This window comes from Nanorana parkeri, unplaced genomic scaffold (genome assembly GCF_000935625.1).
Source record: "Nanorana parkeri isolate BGI_ZX_2015 unplaced genomic scaffold, ASM93562v1 scaffold1155, whole genome shotgun sequence".
Taxonomy (NCBI): domain Eukaryota; kingdom Metazoa; phylum Chordata; class Amphibia; order Anura; family Dicroglossidae; genus Nanorana; species Nanorana parkeri.
The window spans coordinates 200,649-222,738 of record NW_017307423.1 but is presented as its reverse complement, the minus strand read 5'-3'; the positions used below and the strand labels follow the sequence as shown (position 1 = coordinate 222,738).

Sequence of the window (22,090 nt, the reverse complement as noted above, 5' to 3'; positions counted from 1 at the left end):
CTGGCGGCTCTGTGCAGGGAGATCGGTATGAGAACAGTACACTATTTCCCTCTGATCTCCTCCCTGTTCTCTGATTGCAGGAGTGATGTTTATTACTTCCACATTCGGCTGTCATTCTCTGATTCCAGAAGGTGGAGAAGCTGGTGAAGCAGATCTTCTGTGGGGGTCTCTAGGTGAAAAGGGTCTTAGAGGCCCCTGATGTCTCCATAAAGATGACCTGCCACTATAATTTGATATAACATAGGGGGCTTCTTACCCCCTATGTGATAACAATAAAGTTAAGTGTTAAAAAAAAAATAGTCAAAAAAAATGACCTGAGGACAGTGGCATGTCATCGAACGACCACAGGTGGAGCTAGGGGTTTCACCGCTAGCTCCGCCCAATTGTTTATATTTTGCTGGCATCTGTCAGAATTTCATTTTGTGGCGGGTGTTCGTCGCGTGCAGTTGGATCGGTGGGCGTCGGGTTTTTCTTATTTCGACGAGTCTGCGGCAGCGTGGACAATGCTGGACGTCGTGATTGACCCTTGGATTACAGCAGTGGATTCATTTTTTTAATCTTCAGTTTTTTTGAGAGTCTTTTATTTTGGGGAGATTGCTCCTCATTTCTTGCTGTGTGTGACAGGAATTGAAGATAAATCTCCCTAGTGGGAAAAGATCACCTAACTAAAAGGTTTTAGCTTAACACAAACGTTTATGCAATAATAAAATATGTAAGAACAACAATGAAATACTTGACAGTAATCACTAAAATAATATCTAATAGTAAAACAGAAAACACACTAGATTTTTTCCTGATTAGGGAATGATATATCTAAAGATCTAAAATCAGATAATATGTTAACACTTGGCCATATGAAAGTTTTAGATCGGTCATAACAGTTTATACCTGTGTGATAAGCAGCTTCAGCCCTCCCAATGCAGCAGCTGTTCTTTGATTTCTAGGTTACGTACTACCCTGTACAACATCAGCTTCACTATGAGTCACATAAATGCACTGGAATTGAAAAAAGGGCCTGGGACCAATAACGATGCCTTTTAAACAACCAAGACTTTTCAGACAGATCCTGTTTAATGCATGTATCTATGTGGGCTTCATTTACCTTTACTGAGCTCTTCATTATTTTTTTAAATTTTCTTTGTAGCATCACAGATAAAACTAAATGTACCTTTCCTTGTTTCAGCCGCTGTTTCCCAAGAAGCACTATGAATGTTTAACCAGCTGTGAGTTTCTCAAATCCATCTTGTCGGCAAAGCAAGGTGAATGCCCCGCTCCAGAAAAAGCCAGTGGATTTGCAGCAGCCTGTGTTGAAAGTTGCGATGCAGATAATGAATGCTCTGGGGTAAAGAAGTGCTGTTCGAATGGATGCGGCCACACATGCCAAGTACCTAAAAACTTGTACAAAGGTAGGAAGTGTTCGGCATTTCCAATGAGTTAAAGAAAAGTTTGCGGTATACAGACCCATTCAGGATCCCATAGTGACATAATGTAAAGAGCATATTTCTGAAATAATGTTATAACCTAAAACTATTTTGTGAGATAAAGAGCAGCTATAGTTATAAGGTGCAGCTTTTTTTTTAAACCTATACAATGCGTCATGTAATATATGAGCTTACTTGTTAAACATCTGTCTTGGTAAGGAACAGCTGTTTAAATTGTCAAATAAACCTAGCGTGAGTAAGCCCACATCTACAAATAATTCTGGTGGTAACTTTCCAAGTCCTTATCTTTCAATAGTTTGATGTAAAATAAATGTATATAATACAGAGACCAATGTAAAGGTTAATACAAATGCCCATGGGTACATCCATAAATAAAGGTACAGATTTAAAGGTAATTTTGTGTTAGCATGTTAGTAGTAGTTGTAGTAACAATAACATTATTATTATAGTAGCAGTATTAATGTAGTTTGGATAGGGTAGGGAAGGGGTAGAACCTCCATGATGTTTCTTGCTGTCTGTTTGCCTGTTTGGAAAAGTTTCCCACACATCATGTCCCAATGACACCCTGACACCCAGGCTGACACCAGAGCAGGGAATGGAGAAAAGTGGAGATAAAGACAGAATAAAACAATTAGACAGAGATTCCAACCCATCTCAGTTCTATTTAAAAATGTATTTGTAAAACTGTTAGTGTACTTTTGTAGGAGAATGGAACATGAGATGATCTTTTCAGTGGGAGCACAGGCAGCAATACATATCTGATTGAGGGTCTAGCTCTTCTTCACCTATCAATAATTGCTCAGATAAATGTTTTGAAAGGAGTTGGGCTTTCAAAGAATAAATGATCAGTTTATGAGGCTTAACTGGCTCATTCTATCAGAGTAGCAGCAGCACTCAAGTGGCGATAAGAATACAAGTTCTCACATAAATTGGTGTCATACATTATTGGTGTTACTTATGGGTTACACATGTGTTGCTAATTGCAAACACAGTGTGGCACATATAGAGGAAGATGAAAGAGAAAAAAAGAATAAATATCAAGAAAGAAATAGTTAACAACACTTATTTTACCCCTTCTCATTTCTGCAAATCCAACAAACAGCTAACGGAATTGGGGTTTCTCAGTGTTAGAGTACAGAATAGTGAACTAACACATTTCACATTTTACAGCATCTGACTCGAAACTGTATATCATTACTGAATAATATAACTTTGCATTTGTTTCTTTAGTTAGATAATTAACAGCGTTTTAATTGTTACTCTGGTCCATACTGCAGCTAGACTACTGTATCCAAAGCCACAAACTATGCATTTTGCCTGTGTATACCAATGTATACCAAAGTGTATATTTATTTACCATAATCCTGCAAAACCACTTAAGGTTGGAATCTCCTTTCCTTGTTCACTTGCCTCTGCAGTAGTATCATAGTGCTAAAGGACATATGCAAATTCCTAGTCTTCTTTTTACAGCAATTTGAAAGTTAAGGCAAAAGGCAATCTCTAAAAAGACATTCCAAAAGAGTTTACCTGATCAAGTCACAAGAAGACTTTCTGCTAGTCACAAAGATTACCTGTACAAATTGGTGGGCTGTGTTAATCCTTTATACTGTAATTGAATTATTTTGCTGTTCTAACTGTACAGTAACTCTACCCTCTTATAGATGCCACACGTTAGCATTTGTCCCTATTAGTAAACACTAATTTTATTAAATTGCAAATCATTCCCTGTACCCAATCAACATCCATTAGCTATCACCTTTTTGTATAGTCATCTTCAGCCTGGAGCTATCCACCAACAAGGTGCCTAGGTAGTGGTGGATATCTTTTCTGTAGTGTGTGAGTGCAGGTGTCCACACATGTTTCTGTTTGCTGAACACACCTAAAATAGAGCCTGTAGTTTTGAAAACTCTTTGTGGTCATCATAAAGAGTGATTATTATGTCTGGGATGTGTCAAGCACACCATGCTCTTCAGTTGGCAGGCAGCCACTGAAGAATAAAGTTTAAACATGACTAGCCAGTATTACATGGGATAATCTTTTTGCCGATATCACTCTTTTAGTTCATTATATAAGTGTTCTACTATCATCTAAAATGTTCTTATTCAAATGGGATTACTATGTCTTCAGTAAACTTTGTTTTTAAATAGGCCAATTTAAAACTATTATAATGATAGTACTGCATATAGAATTGGTTGAAACTAACAGCACATGTTTTATGACAGCTGCCACTCATGCCTAACATCACACAACTCTTGAAATCTGTATGGTACCTATTACCATATTATTAATTTAGCATTTCAAAAGGAGTTTCTGAAGGTATACGGTAATACATTGAAATCATGGTACCAGTGTAAGAACGTTTGCATGGAACTCTGTCCCAAAATATTGACATATGTTGTAATAGGTTAAGAGTTTCCAGGTTTCTTAGTTGTTCCCTTATGGGGAAAAATTACCATGTAGTTTGAAAGCGCTCTGTACTGAGTCATAAAGACATTCAGTTCAGTGCTCCTGAGAAATAAAGAAAGAAAAGAACAGTCACGTGGTCTAATGTTATATATATAGACACATAGTTGTAAATGAAAGGCCAGATATTGACCATTGTCAATATATGGAATATTTGTCACATGGATTTCTGGCCAGAAAAGCTTAAGATCTCATTTACTTTTTATATAAAGTTAAAGCAACCAGTCCGAATACCACCACTGTACATGATTATTGAGGCATTTTGCTTTCTTTTTATATCGGTTTTATGTATTTGTTTCTACAAATTATTAGCAGTGTCCTACCATGTAGGTTAAAATGTAGTAAGGTGGTTATTTTCCTTTTTGTAATAAGAATCATACTATTTATATTTATATTGTGCCGTCAATTTTCGCTGTGCTTTACATACTACACATTTATATCAGTCCCTGCCCTCAAGGAGCTTACAATCTAAAGTCCCAATTGCACACGCATACAAGGCCAATTTAGACAGGAATCAGTTAACCTACAAGCCTTTGGAGTGAGGAAGAAAACCAGAGTACCAGAAGGAAACCCACACAAGCACTGGGAGAACATGCAGACTCCTTGCAGGGGCCCCCAGTGCTGCAAGGCAGAAGTGCAAACCACTAAGCCACTGTGTTGCCACATTGGCTCTCCTTTCTAGATTTTGGAGGCTCTTGCATTCTTCTAGATCTTTACATTTCAGTTTCTAGGGCTCTGGGGAAAGCCTTACTATTCTAATCGAGACCAACCCCTGTAGCCGTGGATTCTGCCCACCTCCCACACTGCTCTATTGGTCCATGATATGATTAGTGACCTTGCTGAGTGATAGTGGCCAGAGAGAGGGGGTAGGCAAGAGCACATGGTTGTACAAGCTGGTTGCTGTTTGCCTTATAGAATACCTTAGGTCTCAGGGCACTCTAATGGAAAGTGCAGCCCACAGGCAAGCAGATGGGGTGTTTTTGTAAGCTGTTACATAAACAGGGCATACTTTGTATCCTATGGGAATTTTTTTGAAGGATGCATGAAAAGTTGTATCATTGCACGCTAAAGTTTTTAAATAATATATATTTTTTAATGACAAAAGTCTTATCTGCTAAGGTTGCATGGTTGCAAGTATCTGATTTTGTCATATTGATGAAAGATTTGGCTATGTATGGCTGGCATGAGGTAAAGAGAGAAATCATTGAGTTTAGTGGTATTGACAAATCTGAAGATAACAGTCATTATGTTACCACTACCTTCCCAGCAAATGTTCAGTGGATAATCTGACATCAGTTCATTGTTCAGCTACTCACAGCAGGATCTCTGCTCTCAATGACAGGCTCTTAAAACCCAGATGCTTTTTACCTGGAGGATAAGAGGCTAATTGTGCTCTCTTTATTACCCTTTCATTATCTGAAGAAAGTGATACTAAAGACTGGTTGGACAATATAAAAGATACATTATTAAAGTCAAGCATGTCCAATTCTGTAAATGTATATAACCTTTAGGCTACTCGTAACTAGTCATTATTCAGAATAGGGCATGTCGTTCAGACCAGAAAAGCCATGTGTACATCTCACCCTTTCATTACATGATGAATTAAAGGAAATGCTTAATGTAATAGTACTAATGATATCTCCCACATCTGGCAGTGTATATTGGTCTAACAGAAGCATGCTGACACGTCCCATCACTAAAGTCTAAAGGAAGCATTCCAATTAATTTTACAGGACCACCAATAAAGGTGAATTGATATTTACATGAGAATGGACTCAGATTACTTTTTCTTTAACTCTCTAATATTTAAATATTGTAAGCTGATTTTAATGCTCATTTAAAACATATATTTTTTTTAAGCACATCAAAGCTGAACTTTGAAAAGGCAGACATAAATGCAGTTGTGTATTGTTTTAAATAGTAATAATAATATTATTATTATTGCAGCAGTATTAATGTAGTTTGGATAGGGTAGGGAAGGGGTAGAACCTCCATGATGTTTCTTGCTGTCTGTTTGCCTGTTTGGAAAAGTTTCCCACACATCATGTCCCAATGACACCCTGACACCCAGGCTGACACCAGAGCAGGAAATGGTGAAAAGTGGAGAAAAAGACAGAATAAAACAACTAGACAGAGATTCCAACCCATGTCAGTTCTACTTAAAATCAAGACAAGTTGGTAAGGAGGGCCCATGTGTTTTATAACTAGCAACTAGTACCTTGATATGTCCTAATATCAGCTTCTGTCATCCACTGCCCAGTTGCATTAAGATTTGAAATAATCAGACTCTACTGCACACACATGTGCTGGCAGGGAACATACTGATAGGAAGAGAGAGCAGAGTGAGCAAAATTGTTGGTTTAGCTATCTGGTACTCTTTTATCAGCCAATCAGCAGTTTGTGGATGGATACATGCCACAAATACACAGATTAAATACACATACCAAAAGTACTTGTATTTCTGTTAAGCCAGTCCTGTGAATTACACATCCCTGCTGCACAGCACAGCCCTGTTTTGTAGAGGAGGAGACCTGCTTTTCTCAGCTACAGTTTATTCACAGATGCTTTGATAAGGCAGTTCACATATGTGTATTTCAACCATAGATTTAGCTGCTTGTCTGGAGTTAAGCTTTAATTAAAAAAGAATAATTTGATCCTGGGAAATAACCTTTTACACAGTGCCAGAATACGGTGAAATCAGGCAACAATAATGCTTTTAAAACCTGCTTCAGTCCAGAAAGAGATTTGATGGCAGCTAAGGGACTGCTCTAGAGTAGGTACAAAAATGCTATTGTTGATATAATAATACCCTGCTCAATCTCTATAAACTGTCCTTAGCAGGCTGATACTGAAATTATGATTATTACTACGTATAAGTAAACATCTGACATTGTTGCAAATGTAACTGCTCCAAAAGCGGGACACACTGTAACAGTAATATATTTTACTGCATCCATCTGTTAAAGAGATTGCCCCCCAAAACGATGGCATTCCATGACCAGTGGATACAAAGTACTCAAGAGGAAAGCTGTAAATATAACTATTTAAGGGCCAATTCACACCAACTGCGTTTGGGCTGCACTGGCCATTTTTTACAGCACAGCACGAACACAAGACATGGAAATTTGCCTTGTCACAGGTGGTGTGTGCTGAAAAAAAGTTTGTCATGCAGTACTTTTTTTTAAGCACACCGCAGTGAGACGTAGTACAGCCGCATCGCACCACAGTGAGCTCATAGAACTTAATAAAAAGTCAAAGTTCTAACAAAAAGTGTGATGCAGCTCGATCAAGCGCATTGGCACTGTCCAGGCATAGGCACACAAGCAGCCATGCGGTTGAGGGCGGCTGCTGGTGTGAACAAGCCCCCAAGCATATTTTTTAAATCATGATCAAAAAAGTAAAAGCAAAACAACCAATAATCCAAAAAGGACTGAAACTTTAAGTAATATAAGTAAACGGCCTAATTAAAAAAATAAGCAAGACCTACATCCTTTGTCACATTTACTAAAACTTTATGTTCCAGCATTCCAAAATAAGCAACTAAAGTGCATATTATAGATTTATAAATGTGTATATTTTTAGGTTTTTAATAAAAACAATAGTAGTAAACTTTATTTCATGAACTGAAGCATTTCTAAATATTGCGTATAGTGTGTTTTTGTTTGTATAGAGTATTTTATAATTGTAGCTAAAGAGTTTGGAAAACTTTTAGATTAGATGTGTCCTGTTCCTGTTCTATGATTAAATTCCAAATATTTCTTTAGGATGCATTTCCTTTTCCTCTCTGAGCTACTGTGTTTTAGGGCAACAATGTTAGAACTACGCAATTAAAAGATTAGCCATAACAAATAGTCTGTCTGACATGACCCACCTGGCTAGCTCAGGTTTCCTTTTCTGCCCAGCATTTATTGAGATGTAATTTTCTACATTCATCTGTGGTTACTTATGTTTATGATTCTTTTGTATTTATCTTATTATAATCTTTATCGCAAGATCATTGTGAGTTATAATGGAGGATGTGAAGAAGAACTGGCCATACCAAAAAGCAAAAAATTTAAAATCAAGGGCACAGGGCACTAGCTGTTTGCCCTCTCTAGCTATTTGTTTGTAATTAGAAAGAAATGATTGTAGATGATCAGAGTGATTGGACTAATCAAAAGTTGGTATAAGTAAGTCCCCCAGAATTACACACTCCAGTATTCTTACGGAGATTCCATCAAGTCCCTGAGTGGATGTAGAGGAGCTTTACCCAACTTTTTTTTTTCCAGCATGAGGAGAAAAGACAATGATGCAAAACAACAAATGCAGTCCTTAGATTACTTTTTTAAATAAAATAGTTTTTTCGGAACGGGGGTTTATGTTGTTTTTATTTCATGTATTTCCTCTTTTTTTGTGTTTATTAACATTTTGTGAAAGGCAGCACATTTTGTGAAAGGTAGAGGAGTGCCTTTTACCTATTTGCAAATGTCTGGCAATAATGGGGTGAGTCTATATTTTTGCACATGCCTTTAAAAACATTTTTTTAATACAAGACATGTACCCCAGCGAACAGGTAAGGGCTTCTTTACCAATTTACTGGGGCAGTGGAGAAAGACATTTCTGCATTTACCACATTGGAAGGAAAGTGGAGGACCACATAAAAAAATGAATTTAGAAACCTTACTATATTTTGTTTAACAAAATAGGTTCAGCAGATCAGTCAATATTTGAAGATATTTGCCATCTTTGAATTGCCTCAATCTAGGTAGAATATTATTCTGTGTGAATTGGTTTGCTTGTCTCTAGCTATAAATTCTAAAGGATGATTCAATATGGCAAAATGCAATGGGCAACAACCTATAGCAACCAATCTGTAAATGATCTTAGCACTTTAACGTTTATGCAAATTAATTGCTCTGGGCCCCCGACTCCTTGAACAGCATCACTTTGATGACTTTCCTCAAACTGTGGATGGTATGCTGGAATGATACAACAGTTTTCTGATTTTTCTGATGATGATGCTTTAAAATGTCCTTGTTTTGATGAGCTAAATATTATTTGAGTTTTAAAGGACAGACTTATATCTTGATTGGCGGGGAGGAGGGCAGATTGTGTTGAGTATCAGTGTATCAGTAATACTCAAGCATCTAAAAACCCTCAGGGGTCCCACATGGAAAACATCTTGTCTACCTCCATGAATTCCTATAGACCAATTACAATCCTTATGATAGTAAAAGGGTAATATAGGTGAATAATGATCAAAAAGAGAGCACAGCCAGGCTAAGAAAGACATGAGCCTCCTTTAAAAACCCTTTAAATTACATACAACCGATATAATAAGCAGAACTTGATTTTCTAACATTAGCAGAACTGTTTCTGGTCTGAATTTACAGATTTCTGGATTTAACATTAATAATATTGCCGTGTCCTTTGTTGGTAAATATTGTTTTACACTATTTTCCTTACATTGGTGCAAAGTCGGTAAAGAATAATATAAAATGACTGGCACACATCTGGTTGAACTGATCACTTCTGTTTCTGCCGAAACACACTTGCACTTGTTACTTTTTTTGTGATCTTTGAATCCATATGTTGACAATTACCCTCAGCAGAGCAAGGCTGAATGATTTCCAATCAACTGAGTCCAATGTACCTTAATGTTAAGCAGATGGGGCTTTTCTGCATGCAAATTGCAGAATTATTGCACATCATAATTAAGGATGGAGTTTAAAGTTAACAAATTCAATCTGACATAGTTCATGATTCTTATCACATGGAGTTAGGATGGAAGGCTGCATGCTTAAAGGCAACATGTGTAATGTAATGTTCACTTAAATGACAGATGTTTACCTTGAAACTCATGGAACATTTACATTAGAATGGATTATCGGTTCTTGAAGAAACCAGTAATTATTTTTTTAATTCATATAAGAATGAATGTATGTAGTTTTAATCTTCAGTTATGCATCAACCTTAAAATACAAATATTGTAACGGTCACTGCTATTAAAGGAAACTTAAATATTTGCTTGGCTTTTACTCTGATCCATTGGCTGCAATGTTTTCTAATATGCTGGCCCAGAACAAACTTGCAGCAAGTGAAGGCAAAGTGTTATCAGAACACCTGATCTCTAGACTTGTTCTTGGTCAGTGACTTAGGAAATATTAAAGCCACAGTATCAGCATACATTTTTCTCTTGGTACAAGTCTAATGTAAATACATCAACACTATACAAGGAGGGCCGGAATTACCTTTATTCAGAGTAGACACGTGCCTACAGGCACCCTCCATAGAGGGGCACCGTGCAGGTACCTACTGTGCTTAATTCCCAGTGTTGTGTCAAGATACAACACCGCCAATAGCAAGGAGAGTGCATTCTGCACAAAATAAACTCTCCTGCTCCAAGACCAGCAGCACCTACAGGAACCGAAGGACCCTGGTGCTGAGTAAGGCTGATACAGACAGGTGTTTAGGGCAGCCTAATGCAACACCAGGGTCCTTCTCTGCATATGTGAAAGCCGGTGGGCCCCGCCAAAATGGAAATCTATCCCTGTATACATGGTATTAATTTTAAAGCCTGAAGAAGGAAATTCATATGAAATGTTGATTCTGAAGGTAATTTTGAGAACAAAATCAAACTGCAGAAAATGCATCTGCAGTTCAGTTTAAAGGAGAGGTTTAGTGTATTTAAAGTGAGCACATATTTTGTGTTATTAAAGGAAGCTTTAAGTGGTTTTGTACATTTGGGACCCATTTACAAAAGTGCTTTGTGATAATGCATTAAACACACTGCAATGCATTGCTGTACCATTTATTTCAAATGGCACCCCAACATACCTATACAACACAATGCACTATAAACAATCTTCATGGGGTGGTGTGTTGCATTAATAATTAATGTTTCATATCAGAGTGTGTGGTGTAAACTTGGCAGGCTATTCAAAACCAATGAGCTGCTTATCTCATCTTGTGTTAAACACATGATCGCACATGTTAAATGTGCGTGTGACACTGCAATGCACTGATTTAAACCGGTCCTTATTCTGTCTCTCCCTTAACTTCTGTTAAGATATCGGTAGAGTAGAACAGATGCTGTTTATGTAGTAAAGTAAACAAAGTGAAGTTATGTTCCCTGTAATATCCACACATGTAACAAGGGAAATAAAAATATTAGAAAAAAGGATTTTTGCATGCAGATGATTGGATGCTTGAAGTGGAAACAGCTTCACCTGTTCACTTTGTTTAGAGAAAAGCTTTCACTACTGTGTTGGCCAACTCATACTTTGGTTGTGAGAAGTATAGCATCACAAAGCAGGAAGCAGAGACAGATTATATAATGAACAACTATGGCAGTCTCCATGTACATATCTGATAAAAAATCATACATAGAAACAATGTTTTGAAGTGGATCTCTACACTGTAACATGTTTATTTTAAAAAAATCCCTAAAAAGACCATCCATTCCATTTATAGGTTAAGTTCAAACAAAATTATATTTTACTTTTGGATGGATGCTGGAATGTTGAAACACATACCAGCTGCATTTATTTTTGTCTCCCTTGCTTCACTGTAATTTGTATTGGTTTCGTTTGTGGTATAAATATAGCACGTATCACAATACCAAGCGCAGCACACTGGCTCACAATTGATCACTGTAAACATTGTTGCTCTGCTCCATCATTTTTTATTTACATGACGCATGCTTCTGCCACTGGCATATTCTGACCATGTATATGTATAGTTTTTGTTAACAAAGACTATAGTGTAAAATCTGCTTTATTAATATTTGCCTAGATGACAAAAAAAGGCCTTTTTTTGTATGGACATTACACTCAAATTCAGCCCCATACTAAATATTTTTATGCCGATATTGGCAGCGTAAAGCATTGTTGAGTATTTAAAACATTATCAAATTATTTCAGATGAACACTTCTGTTAGTGTTTCTTGTTACTTTTGCTCAGTATACTGGTGTTGATACTACAGTGTAATAGATTACTGCAGGGATCCTCTGACGATTCACTATGTCTATAACATTACCTGCTATTATGACAATCAACAGTTGTACTTGTTTGCATCCCTATATGTTTGTATGTGATGTTATTTTCTTATTAAAACCAATAAAAATTTACTTGGTTAAAAAAATTATCAAATTAATAAATATGAGATGTATTTTTGTGTAATAGCAAATGCCTTTGCTTAATGATCTGCTTTCATGTGCTTTTATGTTTAATAGGTTAAAAAAAGTGAAAAAAACTATTAAACAATTAAACAAATTGATATCAGGCACATTGCCTCAAAAAGAGACCTTTCTCTCTTTGAGTTTGACATAGGCATGTTCAAGTGCACGGAGGTTACACATTTAATTTTATGCTGTGTTACAGGTGTCCCTTTGAAGCCAAGGAAGGAACTAAGCTTCAGTGAACTCCAACATGGAAATCTTGAGATTAAATGGTCTTCAAAATTTAATATTTCCGTTGAGCCAGTGATCTATGTTCTGCAGAAAAGGTGGAATTATGGGATACATCCAAGTGAGGATGATGCCACACCATGGCAAACTGTTGCACAGGTTTGTCTAAGTTTATAGTGTTATAGTATAAATGTAAAATGTTTTTGTGAATATCTGGTTGTATTAATGTGTGCTATTCTTGACCACTAATATCATCCATAGTCTAATTTTAGTGTACCTTAACAGAAGGGAAATTACCGTACATCTATATAGTTGTACTGGGTTAGTGTTACTCAAAGTATAGAAGCTAGATTCCCTGTTTGGAATAACATTGCCCTGGGGGTACAGAAGTCAGTCTGGTAGAATTTAATCTAAACACATATTGGTGTCAATGGCATGCTATTTCTTATATTATTACAGTAGTTTCTTTTCTTGAGACTGCCACAACAGGTGTAAATATCCACTACTAAAACAAGTGCATATGATAAACTTACAGTCCTTTAAATCTCACTATGCAAGAGGCGGTTTATTTACTGTGTTCATTGTGTTCATTGAACTTAGTAAACCAGTCATGTTCACTTCAGTTGTCCAATCATGTGCAAGGAGAATCCTATTTTTTCATGTTTTTTTGGCTATTATTGGGTATTTTAAGTTAACAAAACCTCACCTTATTTACTCAGCTTGGTGATCATACCCTTCCCGAATGCAAAACATCCACTTTGCTACCTTAACTGTCTCTATTTCTTTAGTAAAGCAAATCATCTGAATCAGCTATTACATGCACAGCAAATTCATTTCTACATTTATCAAATAAAGAATTCAACATAAACAATGAACATCTCATTTGGGTAGATACTGTATATTACTATTGCATATGATACAAGCTCTATAGAATAATAAAATATGTAGCAATAAAAAAACAAACACATGTATTTGCACATTTAAGTGCCATGTCACAGTTTCAATTATTTTAATAAAAAGGTAAATTAATGTCTATACAAAATAAGGCTTTCTTTAGTGATACGTTTAATTTATTTAGTGTGTAAAATGGTACATCTGGCTCAGTACTTTACCAGAACCATTTTCCATCCAGAGTAGAAAAGTGCTTTTACATTCCAGATATTTTAAAATGGTGCCAAGGTAAACCTAGAAAGGGGAGTAAAATGTTGTGGTTGATGGCTAGTCTATTAAGTGGGAGTTTTTGGCCTACTATCAATACTAGCTCTGTGTGGCCTTAAAAAAAGTGTCCAGTGATCTTTTTTTACAATAAATTAGATGGTAAGTATTTGGTTAGGTAATTTAACTGCCACTTATGACAGGTCACAAGTAGCCAAAGCTTGAATTGGACAAAATTGAGCAAAATTGGACCTATAGGGCTGGTTTATCAAAGTGTGAAGTGAGCTGAAGTAAATATCATATACAGCATAGGTATTTTTTAAGAGTAAATCTGATAAATACTCTTCACAAAGGGTAAATATGAGTTAACACATTCTGGGTAGAGAAGCAAATAAAAAGTAAAAAAAGAACTGTAAGTGTTGGAACTGAAATTACCGGGTATGGTTTCTAACGTACTTGCATATGTTTAATCAGATTTAAACTAATGGAGTCCTTGCACAGTCTTTCTTTTAAATCCATTGATTCCTAGCCCCATCCTAGATAGCCAACTAAAACACATTTGTAGGAGTAATGCTTGGAAGGCGAGACTGAAATAATAAATGGAAGCCATTCCAATAATTTTGCTTAGTTTTATACATAGTAAATGATCAATTATGTGGTAAGGAAAACAATTTAAATGTATATAGAGCTACACAAAAGAGTATTTGAGCCTGTTATACAGGTTATGAATATACATGACCTTACACAGTTTTCGTAGAACAATTTTAAATGGAAACTTGTGTTTAATTGATGTTTGACAAAGCAAACTGCAGCTGTTTCATTAATATGCTAGGGTTGGACCTTATAGAATTGTGGTACAGCATTGAGCTAATATAGAATAAATCTGCATCATCATTTGACTATCACGAAGGGCTCATTCAAGACAACTTGAGAGAGGTTTGACTGTTTAGTGTAGTGAAACCAGTGACATATGGTTTCTGATTGTTTGCTGAAGGGAAGTAAAGTTTGCCAGATGTAGTTTGCAATAAACTACCTAGACATAGACATAGATCCAATATTTTCAAGCTATATGTCAGAAGTGAGAATTGCTTGCTGTAACTGGACTATGAAGGAGGCAATGACAAAAACAATAACAAACATTAGTAAGCTTTGGAAGTACTTGCTCTTCCTCTTAGAGGTTTTCCAACATATGGGTACTTTCTTGCGGCTGATGAGTGATTGTTGCTTTTTCCCCATGAAAAAGGAAACAGACTCTTCATTACACATGTCCATGTTCATCATCACCCATCAAGATATCAAGCAGATCTCTTACCATTAGCTGTTGTCAGTGAGAGATCAGCATAATTATGGAAAGCCCTATAAATATATTATTATGATGATTATTATTATTAATATTATTCATACACAAAACGGTGCAAATTATGACACTCGGGAGCTATAGAATTCAGAGCAAGACCTGCACAGTTAAATTAAATACCATTAATAAGATTCCTACACGAAAAATCTTATAATACAAAGGAAAACACAATGAGATTTGGAAGCAGTTGTTATATTGTAGATTAAGTTAAGTAATAGAAAAATGAGGTAATAGGATAAAGAGTAGGAAAACAAACTTATGTGACTTTTTAAAGGATTGGAACCAGGATTCCTTCAAAATTTGGGAGGGTTGGTTAATTTCTTGTAGCATGCAAAAAGGTGTTCTATATAACAGGTGAAGCACAAGGGAGGTTCTGAAGGCAAGAGTGAGAAGTGTTTAACAGCAATGTCATTATATAATGAAATCCACTACTGAGTGTATTAAAGGTTCTGGGTGGGTATACTGTATGTGTAGGAAACTGAAGCAAAGTCTGACAGAGAGGAACAAACCTTGAGTATTTGATATTATATGTTAGTTGAGCTGCAGTGTTCATAACAAACTGGACATAAATAGTCTTAAGTGGATCAAAAACTAGAGTTATATAGTAGACCAGATAAGACTGAGCGTGTACCAATACTTTAGTGGTAAGATTCATAAGAAGTCATTATAATATTTTTGACCTGGTTGATTCCATTATCTCAGTATAGTATATCTCTTGGGCAGTTTTTCAGTTTATTCTAAACGTGATTTAGCTGAGCTCTTGTCTATTTGAATGTTTGTTTCTATTTTTTTGTAAAATGTTTGATGTGATTGTGGCTTTAGTGATTTGTAATATAGCTTACTTAGGAGTGCAATGTAACATCTATATACCACACACATGCTCTTGTTGAGCCATTTGTGGACATGTTGGCAAGATTTAACACAAGTGTGACACCATTGCGCAGCCTTAAACCAACGTCATCATAGTTGTGTTTGGTTGGATGGTTAGTTAGGCTAGATAACAACTAGAAGACATCCAAAGCTTCTATATTAAACTTTTGCTAATCTAATCAAAGTGTAATTTTCAGACTACAGATGAAAGGGTACAACTTTCAGAAGTGAGACCGAGCAGGTGGTACCAGTTTAGAGTGGCTGCTGTGAATGTTCATGGAACACGAGGTTTTACCGCACCCAGCAAACATTTCCGTTCATCTAAAGGTTAGTAGTACCTATAAAGTCACACCACTATACAGATCAACTCTACAATGTCTCTACAAAATATATATATACTACCTGCATACAACAATTGGTGTTTGTCCTGTTTTGTCAGTTGGGTTACACAAAAAAATAACATGTCTGAGTCAAACAAAAGAATGAATTTCTTGGCGTTCACTATACCTACACAGCTGTAAGAACATTATCGCACTGGGGTCTAGGTTGGCAGAGTAAAACAGTGCATCAAATGTAAAAGTGTACATAGAATGTGTAGTTTATTAGAATGTATGAGATGCAATACCACCTCACTGTCATTCAGGGGAGGACTGAGCTGGGGGGGCATGGGGCATTTGAAGATACTTTCAGACCTGTGATGACAGTGACTGGCAGAGATAAGTCTTCCGGCAGCAACTTCATTTGGGGCTCTGAGAAGTCATGTGAACAATTACCAAGAGCTGCAAGGGAAGCTGATTCTAGAAAAGTTAAAAGGAACACCTGCTTTTCACAATGCCCATTAATCACTGCAACACCACTGCAAATGTTGCATGAAACCAATTTCTTTAAGTGATATTAAACCCTCAAATTTTATAGACAATTTCAGGTGCTGCCTTGAACACTTACATGGTATGCCTCTACATCAAGAAACCTTGCCTTTTCCTCCGGGATTATTCTTCTCCCTTATCACTCGCCATGTTTTCCAGTTTTGGGGTGGCTCCTTTCCCTTGCAATGTTCTATGGAACCACCTTAAAGTGTGTGCTCCTGGGAATAGAATTACATGCTGATTTGTGGACACTGCCTGCACCAATGTGCGGGGACAGTTTAGATTAACACACAGAGAACACCCCTTTAGTCCTTTCTCCCATGGAAGATTGACAGTGGCTCCTGTGATAGCACTGTTACTTCCACAACAAGGCAGCCAGATTGCATTGATGAAGGGGCACAATAGATGATGGGACATGCAGTCCCGTTATGTAATCATGTGACTTATAATTAAGTTTAGAGATCCCACTCCCCGACCAGAAGAACATGTAAGTGACAGAGAGTAAGATAGAGAATGCAGCTGTATACTGATACTAATGGGAGTCTTTCTGCCCATTTTGGGAAGGAATTGCTTATCGTCTTGTGATACATTAATGTATAGTATTTGTTTTAGCTAAATCCAACAAGCCTTTAGTACTATTTAATAATGTTAACATGCAGAGCTCAAAATCTTAGCCTGCCCGCCTGAACTTTATGTTTGGCATTTATTCTGAAAAGGCACATTTTTCACTTATGAATTCCTCAGTCGCTGTCAATTCTTCTTAGCTTATAGTCTGTTTAACTACAAGTGACAGTTCATCATCAACAGCTTGTATTTCTTGTTTGAGTTGAAAATGTTTGCGCAGTAGAATTGCCTATAAAAGAACAAGTAAAATGTACGTCGTATTTTACATGTGGATGGAACAGAGCTAAATATAAATATTCTGTTTTCTAATTACCTCTTTTGCCTTATATTTCTTCATTACATGCAATATTTTCTGTATTGCTGTAATTCATTATGAGTATACTTAAAGCTGTACTCAATTGTAAACATTTAAAAGAAAAAGCCCTGCCTAAAGGTGCCCACACACCTTGCGATAATCATACAATAATCGCAGGAAATCCCGCGATCATACGATTATCGTAAGCTGTGTGAAAAGCCGTGCAACCTCTACTACTGTAAGTTCGCACGACTTTTATCTTACGAACATGTTCGAAAACCCACCGAGAATCGTACGATTTTCGGCGGGTGTGTAGCATGTTCGTAAGATAAAAGCCAGACGGGCCGGTGTGCGCAAGCGCACACTGCCCGTTCGGCATTGCGGTCATTGGAAGCCCGCCCCTAAGCGGGGCGGGCTTGCGATCATCGCAAGTACAATCTGCCTGTCCAAGATGGGCAGATCGTACGTTTTTTTAATTACCTTACAACCATCGCAAGAGCCCAGACTAAGAACAGCAGAGACAACAACAGTAGAGATGTCTACTATTAAAGGACAATTTAATTCTAATGCCCTTTCTCTTTTAGAGTTTTATACATACGCATAGTGTGATCTTTAAAACTGAAGTTTATTCTCATTGTTTTTTGTCTTTCTTGGTTTCTCCTTCCCCTTTATCAACATACTAATGACATTTTTCAATAAAACCTTTCTGTTTATAGCACATACCTTATTTTAGACACATTTTAGACACATTGACATCATCACTAGGCCTATGTGTTGAATGCAGGCAGATTATGGCTGATTGGATGGACCAGCAGGGTGCTGCACATAGCTTCTTTAAAACTGCCATGCTGCACAGCTGCTTAAAACGGACATCCACTAAATATATATGATATTTTCCCCGTCTCTGATTAATTGATCCAGGCTCGAAGAGATTACATAACAACAAAGCCCTGATAAATCGGAGCGTTTGGCCCCTGAAACCTGTTGGCGGGGTTTCATTACCCCTAACACCTGTGGAATAGCAAAATACAGTTCTGGACTCTTGATACATGTGTTTGGTGCTCTGTTTTGACTATGCATGGATTTCTCATGCTGAGTGATCCCTTTATTGGGAAGGCCTAAAGGCCATGTAGAAAGCTGCTGATTGAGTTTTCACCTGCGAACCAATAAACTGGGTCCAGCATCTAGCATCTATAAGTGAATAAAGCCTCAATTTAATTTTCTTAGTGAAAATGTACTTTGTAAGTGAGCGCTTAGCTGCTGCTTCTCATGATGCATGTTTATGAGTCTGCCGGCCCATTGAAAATAATTCACTCCCTGTGTGGCTGATATTTTATCTTAACAGTTGTTTTGGAGTCAGGCAGAGTCATTGTAGTAGGCAATTTGGCCTCCAGTGGCTAAAGTACAAATTTATACATTTACCCCAATATCAAAAAATATGAAATATCAAACAGTTAAAATCACATATAAAATTACTTTTAAGCTAATCATTGCATGATAACTCAAAATATGTGAATGGATTATATTGTACATTCCATTTAAAGCAGTCTTTTCGTTAGATTGTAAATTTGAACTTATTTTTTTTTAAAATTATTATGATCCAGTATATTTCACTGTAATGTAATTAGCAAGATATGCCAGTACTGTGACAGTGTTATATATGTCACACACAGTACAGATAGGTCCTTCATTAAAAACCTATTCTCTTTACTGTAACATAATGTGCTACTGTGAAAGCTAACTAATTAAAGCTGAATTCATAAAAAAATACATTTAAAACAGGAAAAACTCTCCCTATCGAACTTCTCTTCCTTGGAATAGAGCAGAGCAATATGTGTAGTAGTGACTTTGAAATGTCCCAAAATGCTATTGTCATCAATAAGTGCTATGTAAAATAACACTAACCTAACACATTCAGTAGATTAAGCCTCACTGTGTGTAAAAATGTTACAACTGTTATTTATTTTGTAAAAGCAAGTGAATCTATTTGCTATGTGGGTATAATGAGTAATATCTGTGACCCACGTTGAACTTACTTAAAATTACACTAAATTCAGAGTTAAACCTTAAAAATGCATCCAAGTACCTTAACTATTAACAAAAATGGATCTTATTTGTGTATCACTCAGCTGTAGATCCTCAAATCAGCTCTGAATTCATGCTGACACTGTCCTTCTTTCTGGAGGGTGGCTACTTTTGTTCCCCATGGTCCTTGTGTGTGTTGTAACATATCCACCGCTCCAAGCTCGCTCCTGTGATTGTAATTTCAATACAATTTAATAAACTCACGGGAGTGAGCTTGGAGTGGTGGCTACTTTACAACACACACAGGGACCATGGGGAACAAAAGTAGCCACCCTCCAGAAGGAAGGACAGTGTCAGCACCAATTCAGAGATGATTTGAGGATCTACAGCTGAGTGATACACAAATAGGATATATTTTTGTTAATATTTAGTGTACTTGAATGAATTTTTACAATTTCACTCCTGAGTTTAGAGTCACTTTAAAGTATATGTAAACTCTAACAATGAACGTCTCTTATATTCTCCCTTTGGTCTGCTAAATGTACCACTGAAAGCTTTTTGATAAGTGCAAAAAATACCTGTTGATTTTGGCAGAAATTACATGAGATGATACGTTTCTGGGCTCTTTGCCTGTGCACAAAGGGGACGGGGATGGGCATGGGGATGGGGATGGGGAAATGGAAGGATAAGAGAAGAGGTCTGGACAATGCATCAGAAATAAAGTAGGCAGTGCTGAAACCACTTGCTTAAAATTCAGAGCCAAAAATACACTGTGCTGTCATGTGAAAGAGGAAAGTAGGAGCACACTATATTTCTGGTGCATCAACAGGTTTTTTTCATGTACATACAGCTTGTTTAAAGGAATAAAACATTGCAAAACGTGCATGTATTGCTGAGATGTACGAATTATGCTTTAAACGTTGCCTTGACATATGCTTTAACCAGAAATACATTGTAGAAAACAATTTAAGCTAACTCAGTTTATCTTACTGCTAAAAATGGCATTAGGTTTTTAGAAGATAAACTTATGAAGCTGTTTTTTTTGTAAATTGCTAGTATATTATTTTTATACAATTTTAACCTCTGTGAACCAACTGTAATAACTCATAATAACACAAAGTAATGCTTGTTTTCAGGAAGCATTTAGCTTTACCCAGTTCAAGTAAAAGACAGGTCAAATGTTAGCATATATCAACCACTTTCTAGCCATTATCTGCTCTCAGAGGCATCAGTTAACTATTAAACATGAACACAACAAAAGAATCAATATATTACTTGGGCAACAAGCACTTATCAAGTTAATGTATCCACTAAAGCAATGACAGTGTGCTAGTTAGTAAAGTTATAAATGCTGTGAATAGTTGGCTGGCCAAATGCTATTATGAAGTAAATACTTAAGCCATCTTTCAATCAAAATCAATCACTTGTAAGTTTCTCAACATAAAACCCACATATGAATTATGTGTTTGTCTAGTTATATGGAATAGGTGCTACAAGATATGTAGATGTGACAGTGTCATATATAGTCAAAAATAGTAACTATTTGATTGTGTACATGGGAGATTCAAGACCACCCACAAGTCAGAGGAATAGTAGCACAATGAGGAAAACAGATCAGAAGGGTTATCCAAAAGGAACCTTTGTTCAGATGGGTCCAGTAAATCAATAACATTAAAGCAAGGAGAATGTGTACATAAGGATATCATCACTTTTGTACACTGGAAACTGCTACATGTTGCTTATTGTAAGGGTTATCAGAAGCCTCCACAAGTAGTGAACTGATGTGCCAAATCTGTTGGAATGCCACTTAGTGGTATGACAGCTGTGGCCTTATATAAAGACAGGGACCTGGACTCATCTGACACCATGCACTCTTATCAAATCTACCATTGGAGGTGAACCTATTATTTTGTCATCTAAGAAAGCCTTGGCATATTGTCTTATTGGTTTTTTTTAGCTTCAGGTTTGGTTACATGGCTTTTGCCAGTTTCATGACCTCTTCCTTTTGTATAATGGTAGTCACTGTGATTAAAGGCAATAAGCTCTTCACTTTGCAAGAGAATTTTCCACTTACAGTGGGATTTTCCCTTTGATCAGTGAATGAGGTGAAGGCCTGCAGACTTTCATCATCCATTCATGTACAAGGATATATATATTTTTCATTTTCCTTGTACGTGATTGGGTATTCTTTGCAAAGTGATTTTTCACCACATTCACTAAGCAAAGGGAAAATGAGCTTGCAAAGTGAACAGCCTATATGCTTTCAGTAAACTAACCCCAATGTAATGCTCAAAATGTCTTGCATTTTGGTTACCCCTACTGGTTGTTTTTCCATCTAAACTTACCACAATACTGCATTCAAGACTGATGCAGTATTGAGCCTATTAGTCAGCAGTGCAGCTATATATAAAGCATAATTGGATGCAGATTTCTGTGATCATTTGCTCCAAACTGCTCTCCAAATAATTCTGTTGCAGCTGACTGGGTGGGAAATTGATCATGGGAAAGAATGACCAAACACAGGAGGTTTTCTGTCGTACATGTTGTCCATGATCAAATTGCCTGTGTATCCTGTGCATTTTTTTGCCGTCAATGTAGTGTACAAA

The 22,090-nt window shown here is 36.7% G+C and overlaps 1 protein-coding gene across 1 annotated transcript in view; it reads left to right on the top strand.

The window, feature by feature from the left end:
- ANOS1 (anosmin 1) overlaps positions 1 to 22,090 on the top strand; it is a 160,854-nt gene that overhangs the window by 91,582 nt on the left and 47,182 nt on the right. Inside the window, exons 4-6 of the mRNA XM_018568217.1 lie at positions 1,184 to 1,406; positions 12,267 to 12,451; positions 15,872 to 16,001. Coding sequence (XP_018423719.1) covers positions 1,184 to 1,406; positions 12,267 to 12,451; positions 15,872 to 16,001 — 538 coding nt within the window. The remainder of the gene's footprint in view (positions 1 to 1,183; positions 1,407 to 12,266; positions 12,452 to 15,871; positions 16,002 to 22,090) is intronic.